Here is a 14,417-nt window from a genome sequence, read left to right on the forward strand (position 1 = left end):
GCTCTTGTAGAGGACCTTGATTCAATTCCCAGCACCCACATGGCAATTCACGACTGTGTATAACTCCAGTCCCTTACACTTTGATCTTACAGTGTACAACACTTTGCAACTTTCTGAATTATATGCTACACAACCCTGACACAGTAATCTAATGAGAGGACAATTTCAGATTCGTATCCCACAGATACAAATGCAAATCAGTTCCATATAGAAAGAATACGTCATGAGTCTCAGAGATGCATGACTCCTTTTTAAAACACATGTGTTAGCATGAAAAAAATAACAAGATATGACCAACAGCCAATTCAGCAGTGACAGAATTTAGCTGACTGTTGGCACTAGTCTCATCTGTGTGTAATCCTTTATCTAGGTTCACATCCTGAAGAGAAACTGACTTTTTCTCACTTAAAATCAGTAACAGGACAGGGTGGTCACTGCACTGCTCAACATCCAGTTGGGTTTCCTCCACACTGCATGAATGAAAGTAAAGAGATAAGATGTAGTATAAACTAGAAAGAAGCCAAAACCTTATTAAAAACCATGTTAAGGGTGGGACTGCTGAGGTGGCTCAGTGGCTAGGAGCACGGCTGCTCTTCCAGAGTACAGGGCTTTGTTCCCAGAGCCAACATGGTGGCTCCCAAGTCTCTGTAACTCAGTCCAAGAGGCTCTTACTCCTTCTGGTCTCCATGGGCACTGCATACACATGGTACTTACACATACACACGGGCAAACACTTGCACACGTAAAAATTGTTAAATGAATTAACAAATTCACATACAATTCAACCTTACAAGTGTACAATTCAATGGTTTAGTGAGTTGGAATGTGGACACCATCCCATCAGTCTGATGCATGTCCACTGCCCCCCAGATAAACCTCTCTACTCCCTGGCTGTCACTTATCTGTGTCTGGAAAATGACATTTTAAGATATTAGTTACAAAAGCAAAGAACATAACATTTAGATTCAAAACTGTAATAACCTAAAAATTCCAAGAGCCCCATTTCATTTTCTTGGTTTTTTTGTTTGTTGTTTAAAGCAAAGAGCTAGAACCCAGAGAAGTCAGCAGTGTGAGACTCCTGCCTAGAGTGAAGGCTGAGTAGTGGCCTAGTGTGTGCACTGCCCTGGGTTCAATCCCAGCACCATAAACAAGACAAGCCCATGAATTATTGGCCTAAAGAGAGACCAAACCAGGTACTGGAACAACCACATGCACAGCTGACTGATCCTCACTTTCAAAGGTGCTGTGATAAACAGAACAGAACAGAAACACCTCTACAATACCTCATCTCACGCTGCACACAAAACGCTGCCCAGGATGGAGCACAGATCTGAACACAGTAGCCCAAACTGTAATTCTTCCAAAGAAAACAGGATCTTTATGACCTCTGTTCATATAAGCTTCACAGGGCAAACACCTGTCATTTCTAACAACCATAGACTGGTTTACTCATTAAAAGGTACTATTAAAAAAACAAAACAAAACACTAATACAAAAAGAAAGCACATTTCCAACTGGAGGAGATTACTCCCGACAGAGATCCAGGTTGCGCAGAAGCAAAGGACACCTTATGAGTCAAAACAACAGGGCAGAGGCAGCAACACTCCCCACAAGGAAAGGAAAGGTGCTCACCAGCTGTTAACAGGGGCTGAGGAGTGAAGCCACAGGTGCAGCCAGTACATCCAGAATGCTGACAGGGTATGGATAAACCAGCCTGCTTTACCCACTTTGTTGATGGAGACAGAACACTGCACCTGCCTGGGACTATGGGCAGACACCCAGTCACCCAGGAGTGGCACATAATCGCCACTCCTCACTTTGGCGATTGGAAGGAAAGCCCGTATCCATTCAAAAAAGGAAGGAAGGAAAGAAGAGGGTTTTCTTTCTTTCTTTCTTTCTTTCTTTCTTTCTTTCTTTCTTTCAAAGAGGGTTTTCTTTCATGGAGCTCATTCCTAACAGCCCAAGTGTTACCAGAAAGAGTAAATTAGCAAACACTCAATGAGAGCTAGGAGGTGGCTCGCTGGATTAAAATGTCTGCCACGGAAATATGAGGACTAGTTCAGATCACTGGAACCCACATAAATGCCAGCGAGGCGTGGGGCCACCGGTAGAGGAGGGGAGCTCCATCCAAGCTACACTACTAGCTTAACAGAGAGCTCTACATTTAAATGAGCACTTACTGCCGTGATGAAGGAAGATGCCAACATCAACCTCAGGCCTCCTCATACACACGTGTACACACATGTGCACACAATTCAATACAATACTCCGTAACACTGAGAGTAGCTATTACAATATACAGACAACACGGTGAGTCTCAACAAAAGACGCTGCTGGGCCAAGGAAGTGAGTCTGCATGGCTTCTGTTGGCCAGGCATCCTATAAGCTGACAAAAGCTGCAACTATGTGACTTAAGGTCAGGCTAACTGGAAGAGGTGGTGGATATAGCAGACCTGTTAAAACTCTGCAACAGGACATTTACATATGGGGATTTCATTTTTTTTTTCTCAAATTACATTTAAAAACACATCCTAACAACTTCATGGGAAAGAGTCAGCAGCCATGCTGGGCTGGGATACCTGTTCACTCTGCGAGGGCATTTCTCTGGTTTAATGTCCAATTCATAGTGATAGATGTCAATTTTGGGGATGTCCATTTCAAAGAAATTGGCCTGCAGTTTGATTGTTCTCCCGGAGGTGCCGAAGTCCGGCCGAGGTGGAGGCTTGAAGGCATATCCTTGGATGGGTGATGTTGCCGGAGCAGGAGACGCGAGAACTGGAAAACAGTGGGCAGACAGCAGACTTAGACTGATCCCTCAGAATCATGGTGCACCCCAACTTTCCCATGCCCTTTGGATCTTGAGGCCCACACCTCTCCATGTGCTCCACTCTTGTTTCCCCCTCTGTTCACACACGCCTACCACCTCATGACATCCCTGTGTAGACACACCTCACCACAGGACCCCTTACCTACCAGGGGCAGGGGACATAGCAATGTGCCTGCCTCTGGCAGCCTGCGGGACAGCAACTGTGCCAAACCCTTCTTTTCACCCCCACTCTCAACCCCCATCCTCTTCTTGTTCTCCCAGATCACAAAGCCAGGCTTCCTCTGCTGGGGACTTCCATGTCTCACGTGGGCTCTGAGAGAGTTTGCACTGTGGCAACAGCTAGACGTTCTCCCCCAAGCTCCCATTCCACCAGTGTGGCTGAGTCCTACCCCTTCCCTCAGGAGGCTGCACTGCAGCCCACCTCCCCTTCCCTGCTCTTCTCCTTTGGCTACCACCCCTCTGGGTGCGTTCCCCAGCAGGGAGCCCATCTGATCATGCACAGCCCCAGCACAAGAACTCACGTCGGCTTTTTGGGGTCCCATCCCAGTTTCTAGGCCCCTGACCTTACTGTCATGTCGTACGCATCCTTCCTCTCCATTCACACAGCTCTGTGGTGCTCTAGCATCTGCCCACATGCTCAAGAACTCGGCCATTCACACTTCAGCTTTACCCAGTCGTCTCTAACCAGCTTCGCCCTCCGGCCAACGTCAGGCTGCACCGCCTCCCTCCCTCCCTCCTCTACTTCCATTTCCCTTTAGTCCCATCCCAGGGTCAGTCTGTCCAGCTGTGCAGCCATCCCAAAGTCTGAGAGGGTGCAACAGAAGCCAGACCCTGGGCTCCCCACCACTACCCAAGGACACTGGGGCTCAGACAAGGACTGAAATAGTTCAAGTCTCTAGGAAGCACCCTTAGCAACCGTCAGAGTCCTGGGTCCGGCAAGTCCAGCTTTCCTGATCCCAATGGCCTCACACACACATGCATGAGCATTGCTCCCCCACCCCCACCCCCAGCAGCATTCACAGCACCTGTGCAATTTTTGAGACAGGTCTTGCTGTGTGGTCCTCACTAGACAGAACAGGCTGGGCAACTTGCAGCTGTTCTCCCATCTCTGTCTCCTGAGTGCATGCACCAGGTACAAGCATTTACTGTGACACTGCTAACTACTTTGTAGCCATGGGAAAAGTGTCACATCAACTCCAATACCAGTAGAGGACAAATCACAAATTGTATTCAGGAGAAATACAACTGTGTGTTTGATTCAAGACCACTCTTTACTTTTCATTCAAATGTCCTGTTTCAAAAGACAAGCCGCCTGCATTTTTAAAACTCCATAATCCCTGTTAATACTCACTGGGAATAAACACTCCACCAAAAACAGATCGACAGCTGTCCCGGGAGTTCAGGGCTTGCTAAGGTGTCCCTGAGCTGAGCAGTCAGATCTCACCTCTACACTAATGTGACTTCAGAGATGACATGTTGACGGCTTTGAAAACAGGAACCTCTCTACCAGCCCCTCTTATTGCCCTAACATGGGGCAAGGCTGAAGACCAGGGGCATAAGAAAACTTTCCTCAAGCAGGTTTCACCTTTCTAGATGAACTTCACTCAGCAGGAGTAAGTCAGTTTATTTTCATTAACTCAATAGGACACTTGCCATCCTTCCCTCCACAGACCTTGCAGGGGACACAGGTGAGCTCAACAAAGCTGTCCCCTTCCCTGCAGACCAAACAGAAGACCAGTCAGCAGACCTGTGGTCCCTGCTTTCAGGCAGTCTCCACTGGTTCAAGGAGAGGAAGCTTAAAATACAGGATCAGTTAAACCAGCCAGGAAGCTGGACACACTCATGCATATGTGCCAATAATCACTCCTGGTTGGGCAGTCCCCACTTTACAAAGGAAATCTAAGGAGCACTCCTAGGGAGCAAAGAGCCCAGGATCCTCCCTCCAGTCACAGCTGAGTCCTCCTCATCAACCTGGCCAAAGCATGTTTACAGAGGTCCACTTCTCGGGTCACCTGAAAGCTCATCCCTGCGCAGCAGCCATGGGAACTGAGGAGAATCATCACCCAGCTGGCGATGCAGGCAGAATTAATAACGGGAACGGGCCTGAAGTACGATCTCAAGATGACTTCTGGGAAGAATGAAAATGCAGCCACTTCGTAGAAAACCATGTAGAATAAATAATCACATTTGGATCATGCACGTTCTCCGGCCTAGACCTCTTCCCAAGTACTGTAATCCCTCCTCTAAGACACCAGAGGCCTATTTTTATCCCTTCCAGGGAGCCTCAAGTACACACTGCCAAACAAGCAGGAGTTTCAGACCCAAAGCCCTGGAGAGGAGCTGGCTCCGCATGAGCACAGAGCTCCAAGAGAAGGGAGCAGATCAGGGGAGCACCTAAGCTTGTGAGGTGTAGGCTCTGGACCTGACAGGTAATGTACCAAGATGGAAGAGGCAAGCAGGAGGCACACACACACATACACACACACACTCTCATACTCCTCCAGTCTGACACTGATGCTACCTAGATAAATACATGAGGGAAAGCACCAAAGACTCCCTGGTGTGTTGGCCCTGCCCTCTCTATCCTCCAAGCAGTCTCCAGAAGCCTGCTGTCCCCTCCGCCAACCCCAGGCAACACCCAGACACACTACTCTGGCAACCAGTCTCCTAGGCTTGTTCTGAATGTTTCCAGTTCTGTCTTGTCAGGAAATCTCTGGGACCAGGAAGGCAAACCCCATCTTTCACCTAGAAGTTCACAGACCCTCAGGACTGAAAAGGACCTTGGTGGCCGGGGAGGGTGGGTGCCACCTTCAAGTTAGACATTGCTTACTGGAGAGGGTTCCCTGGCAGGGAGACTCCCAGGGCCCAATCCCAGCATGGTGCCAGGAACAGCGCAGGCGCCCAGTGTTTGCCGACTCGCTGATCACTTAGCACATTTGTTTTAGAGCTCCATTTTTAGAGCTCCATCACAAACAGCGAAAGGGAAACACAGAGAATGAGTAATCGACTTCCTGTATGAGCAACTGGGTCCAGGAGACCAAGAGATTTGGTGTTTATGACAGATGCCAGAAAAGGCGCCTGTGAACAAGCCTGCCGCAGTACAGGATGGCCTCAAAGTCCAGGGCATCAGAGATTCCCCACTAGCAAGGCGCTGGAAGGCAGAGGATGCTGAGCCCTACCCCTCCCACACCTTCCAGCAGCACCCTCAGTGCGTGGTCGCACAGCCTCCCTTTAAAGGATGACACTGCACTCCGGAAACACTTGCTTCCGTGCTCAGTTCAAGCACAAGCACCAACCCTAAACAAAGGAGTGTGAAATAGTGGGGAAGAGTGAGTCCTGGGAGCAACTGACAGGACACCTACATGAGGCCTGGAATGCCTTGAATCCCCAGCACAGATCTGGTTCAAGCCACCACATCAGTGCCAGAAAGGCCTCAGCCTCCCACATCATGACTGACTAGCAGGAAGGGGGTGGGGGATGGGAGGCACACACCATGTTCCCAGGGGCGCGCAGCAGGTAGGTGGTGGCAGCCTAATGGGCCTACTTCATTGATGTTTCTATCTGCCCTCAGGCACCTAAGGCAGGGTCCTAAAGAAACCCTGTGGCTCAACCCTGACGGCCCAGGTTCCACGACACTGCCCACTCCTTGCAGTGGGACAAGCACTGGATGACAACGTTGAACATCATCTACAACCCAGACCAGGGCTGTGTAGTAAACATTTCCAGGGAGAACTTGCTTCCTGAGGGGTGTGGGGCAGCCCTGAATAGAAGGCCCAGCCCACTCCTCCAGGGCAGGCAGTCAGGAAGGGGGTGGTAGACAGACTGTCCCTGCCCAGGGAGCCCAGCTGCAGGATGGTGACCTGTGCTTGGCCACAAACCACTACCAAGGAAGGTCATGGTGCCTTCTGGAAAAACGTACGCTCTCTCCTCTTATAGGCCCAGGAACAGTGGGACCTGGATGTCCTGCACCCTGCTTTTCACTTGGCCCCTCTGCGCAGGCCCTCACTCTTGAGTGTTCTCAGGCAAGACTGTGTGTGTGTCTGTGTGAGCGTCTGTCTGTCTGTCTGTATGTGCGCGCGTGCGTGCATGCGTGCGTGTGTGTATGTATGTGCCTCAGTGTGTGTGCCTCTGTGTGTGTGTGCGTGTGTGTCTGTGTGAGCGTCTGTCTGTCTGTCTGTCTGTCTGTGGGTCTGTGTGTGTGCGTGCGCGTGCATGTGTGTATGTGTGTGCCTCAGTGTGTGTGTGTGCCTGTGTGAGCGTCTGTCTGTGTGTCTGTGTGTGTGCGCCTCAGTGTGTGTGTGCATGTGTGTCTGTGTGCGCCTGTGTGTGTGCGCGTGAGCCTGTGTGTCTGTGTGAGCATCTATCTATGTGTGTGTGCACGTGTGTGCGCGCGTGTGTGTTGGGGAGGCACTGAGTAAAGGGGCCTACTCCTCTATTCACAGAGGAGATGGAACAGTCATTATTGTCATATACTTTAGTCTCTTCAACCTTTATAATAAAAAATTACAGAAGACAGAGCAAGGTAGACAAATAAAATGTCAGAGAATGTCAGCACTCAAGACAATCCCTGTAAGACAAGCCTCTAAGTACACACGCCCCAGCTAGACCTGACATCATTTTTTCACCCTCTTCCTTCCTTTAACGTTACACTATGCCCACGGTCTCCAAACCTCCTCCGTGCTTTCCAAACTCCCTCTGGACCACACAGAGACTAGGCTGACGCCCCTGAGAGAACACACCTGTCCCTCTATCCTGAGACAGAAGCTAGGACCCACAGTGGGGGCTTGGAAAGCAGTGTCCCTCAGTGCTGCCCTGCCCCTCCAGACACCCATGCCCTTCTCCTCAGGCTGTGGCCTCTAGTCTACAGCTTCTCAGATCTGAGACAGTCACCTCAGGCACATCACAGCTTGGAAGTCTACCCAAGCCATCCCTGCAGATGACATCTTCTGGTACCTAGAATGCCACGGACAAAGCACTTGATAGGAGCCAGAGGCTATGTGCACTGTGGGTCCCCTCAAGGCCACCCTCACCCCAGCATGTCACTTTCTACATTGCAAACTGCACATACAATTCTGAGACTCCTTTCTTTTGTTTTAGATGGTCTCAAGCAGCCCTGGTTGGCTTAAACCTGCTATGTTAAATTCCTGATCTCCCTGCCCCCACCTCTCCAATGCTAGGATTGCAGATGTACACCGCCACATTTATACAGTGCTAGGTGGTTAATCCCAGGACCTTCCACATGCCTAATGGGTCTACCGAGTTATGTTACAGCCCAGCATTCTGACCGTCTCTCCCTTAGGATGAAGGCTACACCCAAAACCTGGCACCTCAGGTCATTTCAGGAAGGCTTAGCCCTGTCTGTCCCAGAACCTCTCCAAACAACACCAGATGGCCCGAGGCCAGCCCCCCTTACTAGCACTGTGGTGAGCTTCCTGCCATACGTGGGACTTTCCAGTTACATGTGAAGAAGTCCCTTTTTTGTATTACATATTAGATTTGGTATTTTGATGGCTTTAGTTCAGTGTGACTACTTTGATCTATCAACCGATATATTTTCTTTCATCCATGAAAACCATTATTCTAGAAAAAATTCCCACACAAACGTCACCAGGCTGACAAGGGAACTCGTGACCTGATGAAAGTGTGAGAACCAGCTTCCCCGGGGCTCGGGGGCCAGTGTGGCCTCATCTCTAAAGGCAGAAGCTGATTCCTGGCTCCTAAATACATCAAACTTGCCCTCACTGGCTACGGGGGATAGGCAGGTCAACCATTCCTCTCTAGGGGCCGTTCAGGGACTGCAGTGCCTGCCCTCCTGAGGTAGGAACGGCAGCGAGGTCAGACCAGCACCCTGCAGACATGGTAGGGCCTCTGCCGTCTCCATGGCTGCAACAATGTGCGTCAGTTCATCATTTACCGCTGCCATGGCAACCAGCCTCTCCTGCGGCTGCTCATCATGCAGGCTGCTGGTGCGGGCAGTCTCAAGTTTGAGTTAGGAGGCTGCTGTCCTGAGGCCTGACGATGGCGCCTGCACATGTCATCCCAGCATGTCCACACAGGGCTATCATGTAGCCCTGGGATGTGACCTGACATTAGGCATTGCAAGGCAGAAGGATTACAAGATGTCCCCATATACAAGTACCATGGACCACATGGAAACCATTCTGGGAAATGTGCAAGCAGATAGGTGTGACTGTCCACAGAGATTTTCTGTAGAACAGGGGCACATTCTCACAAAACCGGGACACAAGAGTCTCCACACTGAGAAAGGAAGATCATGAGTTCGATAGAGGCCAGCCTGTGCTACACAGGAAGACACTTCTCAACAAATAACTAGGAGAAAGAAAAAGAAAAGAAGAAGAAAAAAAAAACCCACACACAAATGAACAACTATTCAAGGACCCGAGCAATGGCTCGATAGCTTGATGGCTAAATGGCTAAGAGCATTAGCTGATCCTGATCTTCCAGAGGACCCAGGTTCAAGTCCCAGCACCAACATGGGGCAGCTCACAAACCTCCACAATTCCAATTTCAGGGGATCTGACGTTCTCTTCTGGCCTCCAGGGGCACTTGCACACACCCACAGGTATGAATAAAAATATGCCTTTTACCCAACATTCAACCTGCTCAGCTATGCAGAAGACAACTCCTGCAAGCCCTCCCTCACAGCAGGCTTTCAGTAAGTGCCTCCTGTGTAGCTAGTACACATCTTGCCGCTCCTGTGCCAGCTGAGGAACATGTCCTTGACCACAGGGGTCATGTGACAAATCACATGGAGCAGGAAGTCACCTTGGAAACTAGAAAGAGAACATTCCTTGCTTACGTAGCCCATAGAGACATAAGGGTCTACCACACCAGGTCTGAGGGACTCAGTGGGAGGGGAAGAAAAGGGAACCACAATAGGACAGTAACTACCCTCCCCAGAGGCTGCTTCCTGTCACCACCCACCTGACAAAAGCATTCCTGCCATGACATCTAAGTATGAGTTATATGACCTTTAAACAGAACAAAGGTTTCATGATGACTTCACTCCTGGGTGACTTAAGTGTTCCTTACAAGGGGAAGTGGGGGTGGGGGTTGCTGCCAGTAAAGCGCTTGCCATAAGAGCATGGGGACCTGAGCTCAGAGCCCAGCACCCATTTACAAAGCCACTTGAAGGGCCAAGAGACAGGTCTCTGGAGCTAGTCAGCCAACTGGTAAGCTCCAGGTTTAGAGAGAAGCACTGTTTTTAATCCTATTCTGATCTACCCAATGGACAGGACTTTCTCCACAGTTATGTGGAGAGCGGGGACTGACTCTGACATGAACTCTGGTGCCCCATATTTGACCACATCCTCTTGGTGGGGAGGCCTGGTGGCACTCAAAGAAAGAATAAGCAGGCTACCAAGACAGACTTGTTGCCTAAAACCATATAGTGGGGAGGAGGTCCCCCTCGGTCATAGACCTAGGGGAGGGGAATAGGGTGAAAGCGGGAGGGAAGGAGGAACGGGAGGATACAAGTGATAGGATAACAATTGAGTTGTAATCTGAATTAATAAAAAAAGAATATATGTATATGCGTGTGCATATATATGCACGCACACACGTGCATGCACACGTGCACACACACACAACAGAGAACAATTGAGAGAGACATCTGATGTCAACCTCTGGTCTCAACATGTATACATACACACAGACACATGTGTATATATGTGTGCACGGCGCGCGCGTGCACACACACACACACGCACACTCTCTCCTTATGAAAATCTCAGCCAGGGGTGGTGGCACACGCCTTTAATCCCAGCACTTGGGAGGCAGAAGCAGGTAGCCTGGTCCACAAAGCTAGTCCAGATAGCCAGGGCTGTTACACAGAGAAACCCTGTCTGGGGGGAGGGGGAAGGAAAGAAAAAGAGAAAGAGGGAGAGGGAAAGAGAGAGGGAGAGGGAGGGGGAGGGGGAAGAAAGAAAGAAGGAAAGACAGAGAAAGAAAAGAACATCTCAACTACACACAGTAGCTTAAGCCAATGACAAGCCAGCTGTGTTGGCGACAGCCTATACTCCAGCACTAGGAAAGCTGAAGCAAATGTGCTACACTGTTTCATTCTAGGTTAAGAGTAAGTCTGTCTCAAACAAACAAAAACAAAAGGCCTAGTTCTGAAGACAAGCAAGCCCAGGGCTCTCCCTCCAGGACTCAGCCGGAGGCATCCACGGAGGGAAGATCGGAACATTTCAAGCCCTGTCTCTCAAAGCCAGTGCTGTTGAAGGCACATACCTCTTTGTCTAGTACTCTGTGCTCATGTGAACGCTGGCCAGATATTATGAATGAGAAGAATGTGACACAAACAGCCAGGGAATCCGAGTACCCATGTCACACCCTGGGCCATACCATGCCGGACACCAGCCCCTCTCTGCCATAGTCAGCTCCCCAGGGTTGGGTGCCCAGTCAGGCTTCTTGGCTAGACAATAGTTAGACAGGGCTGTCCAGGCCAGAGCTGGGCAGTGCAGGCTCCTGAACAGAGTGGAATCGACAGCCTGCAGGAGCACAGGCTGGCAGTGGGTTCTGCTAAAAAGGTGCTTTTTGAAGACTCAGGATACACGGTTGACAATCCTCCTATCGTGCATAGAGCCACATGCCACCCACGCTGACAGAGCTGCATTAAACACAGTCACAGTCTTTTTGGACAAGCAAGGGCTGCCTGGAGTGTGTACCAAGACCAGAGTCAGGGCCATCTGCTCCTTAGCTGGAAAGAGAATGTGAGTACCTTGCACTATCAGCACAACCAGTGAAGAACAACTGTCAGGCAAGACTCTGGTAACCAGTAACCAACCACCGACAAAACAAACTGCAAGGCCAGCCCTGCTCCAGAGGAGGCTTTCAACACAGGAACACACGCTCACGTCTGCCTCGCATCTGGCTCAAAGAGTTGCGGCCAAGTACAGCTTGGACGGGTACTGTGCTTGTGGTCAGATACCTCCCACCTCAGTTCTGACTCCTACAGCTTGGCAAACTCCACTGTAAGCTGAGCAAGCATGCAAGGATATGAGGAGGGGAGAGAGAAAAGCCAGAGCAGGAAGGGAGGGGCCTCCGGCCTTCCATGTCCCGGCTCCCAGACCGAAGATGTGGCTGAGGCAGTCCTGACCCTAGTTTGGGCACTGATGCACGATTCCTGGTGTGCCTTAGAATGGGACGGTTGTTTGGGGCCATGGCGGAATTTAAATGTTCCAGAGCACACAACTCTTGGAGACACATAACCAGGAATTCTGGCTATTACCTAACGTCCCGATCCATCTCCTGTTCCACCGCCAGGCCCTTCAGTGAGGCCCTTTCTCCTGTGTAGTGTCTTCAGAGGATACCCCTGGGCCACAAGAGTAAACAAAGGCAGGGACCCTTCTCTAACCTGTCACCTCTGAAAGCCATGATGCTGCCTGGGAGTTTTCCTTCTGGGACTCCTCTATTGTCATCATAGTTACTTTGGGTGACACAGGAAGTGAGGCCCTAGGAGGTGAACGCAAAGGGGAGTTGACACTCCTCAGTGTGAAGGTGCTTGGTAAGGAAAGCCCAGGGCTTCTCAGAGGAGCCATTACTACAACGGCTCATGTGGCACTTTTGGTTTAATGAGTATTCTGCTAAATATATTTTGACCTTATTTCAGCAAGTGATATTATGTGCTATGTGAGTGCAGGACGCACACAGCAGCTTAAGGTTGGCTAGGACAGTAACACTCCACACATAGCTCCAACCGCCCACTTTCCTCTCAAACTGAAACAGGTGATTTACAGTGGGTTTTTAAAATTTGTGTGTGTGTGTTTCAGTATGAAATTCCAAGCATCACCCTCTTTGAGAAATAGCCCCCCGGGGCTGGAGAGATGGCTCAGTGGTTAAGAGCACGGCCTGCTCTTCCAAAGGACCCGGGTTCAATTCCCAGCACCCACATAGCAGCTCACAACTGTCTGTAACTCCAAGATCTGACACTCTCATACTAAGGCACATAAAAATTAAAATTAAATATTTTTTAAAGCAAGAAATAGCCCCCAAACTCACCTCAAAAGTGGTTTTTGTGAAGTAAACTCTGAACTGTTCCCTCAAAAGTTAGAGGGACAGCCTCATGTCCAGCAACTCTTCCCCCTGCGTTATTTAAAATACCACACTAAACACAAGAGCTGTTCAAAAGCTAGCTATGAAGCCAGATCCCCAAGGCTGCATGCACCCAGTCACTACAACTGCCACAAGGTCGCCCAGCTGCTCTGAGCACCTGTTAAACGCTGTCCCAGTGAGCCTTGGGGTAAGTTGAGGAAGCTGAGCAGAACACCTTACTTACTCTGGCTTTCCCTGGGTCCTGAGTCAGCATACTTTATGGTCCTAGCATCTGCCTCTTGCTAGACTAAGCATCTTGGCTGACCGTGGATGCCAACTGTGGGCTGGCTAAATAAATGAAAGCATAGCTCTACCAATGGCATATCAGTAAAGTCATTTTTATTGATTTATAATTCAATGTTTCCTTTCTCAGGGAGAAGCCCAAGCCCCCTTGGGGGCTGGTTCTTCAACAGGGTCAGCATCTTCTCAGGTAAGGCACCTGACGTGCTCTTAACCACTGAGCCATCTCCAGCCCCAATTAAGAACATTCATCAGCTGAGCAGTGGTGGTGCATGCCTTTAATCCCAGCACTTAGGAGGCCGAGGCAGGTTGACCTCAGAGTTTGAGGCCAGCCTGGTCTACAAAGAGGAGTTCCCGGATAGCGAGGGCTACACAGAGAAACCCTGTTTTGAAATACGAAAGAAAGAAAGACCAAAACAAAACAAAAACAAAAACTACCCACAAAGTACTTTTAAGTGCCCAGGACCACGAGGCACTGTGAACTATCGCAGCCTTCACAGTCATGAAGGAAAATGGGTCAGCAGACAATGCCCTATGCAAAGAACCATTCCTATCCTTGGTAACTGACGTTTTAAAAAATGACCCGACATGACAGCTGTAATTACAAAGGGCAGCTCAGGCTGGGTGTGGGGTGCATACTTACAACCCCAGCACCTGGGAAGCAGAGGCAGGAAGATCAAGGTCACACTTGGCTACCTAGCAAGACTTGTTCTCAACAAACCATGAAAAAGAAAACAAAACAAAACAAAAAAGGCCACAAAGGCAAATGCGAGCAGACCCAAGGCTGTCAAAGCTGCTGAGAGCAGCCACTGCTCCCTTCACAAAAAGAGGACCTAAAATAAGTCCAACTCGAGGTCCACGGTGGGTCGGCTGCACTCTGCATGTTCCCAGCTTGGGACACAGCTAATGTCCTTCATAGTTACACAGTCCTGGGGAGATCTCGGTGTGTTCCAGTCCCTGAGACCCCGTCCAGCTAGGGTCCTGTTCTTCCACCCAAAGCCAGCAATCCCGCCATTCAAAACAAGTCCAAGTCCCTGATCTGGGGGCTTGTATCGTGGTTAGGGGGTTCACAACGGATCTGTACCTACAGCTTTGGTGTTATCCGCACAGCTCCACCCACTGCGGCTGCTTGGCCAGGGTCTACTTTTCACCTGAGCGCCTCCATCTGGCATGTACAGGGACTCCTTGCCAAGCTGCGTCCTACACGCACGGTGTTCAATCACTCTGAGGAGGA

The 14,417-nt window shown here is 49.9% G+C and overlaps 1 protein-coding gene across 1 annotated transcript in view; it reads right to left on the reverse strand.

Moving 5' to 3' along the window:
- AGO2 (argonaute RISC catalytic component 2) overlaps nt 1-14,417 on the reverse strand; it is an 82,622-nt gene that overhangs the window by 44,950 nt on the left and 23,255 nt on the right. The window contains exon 2 of the mRNA XM_084803049.1: nt 2,580-2,775. Within this exon, the coding sequence (XP_084659175.1) occupies nt 2,580-2,775 (196 nt within the window). The remainder of the gene's footprint in view (nt 1-2,579; nt 2,776-14,417) is intronic.

The sequence above is a fragment of the Acomys minous genome (assembly GCF_964271855.1).
Source record: "Acomys minous genome assembly, chromosome: 12".
Taxonomy (NCBI): Eukaryota; Metazoa; Chordata; class Mammalia; order Rodentia; family Muridae; genus Acomys; species Acomys minous.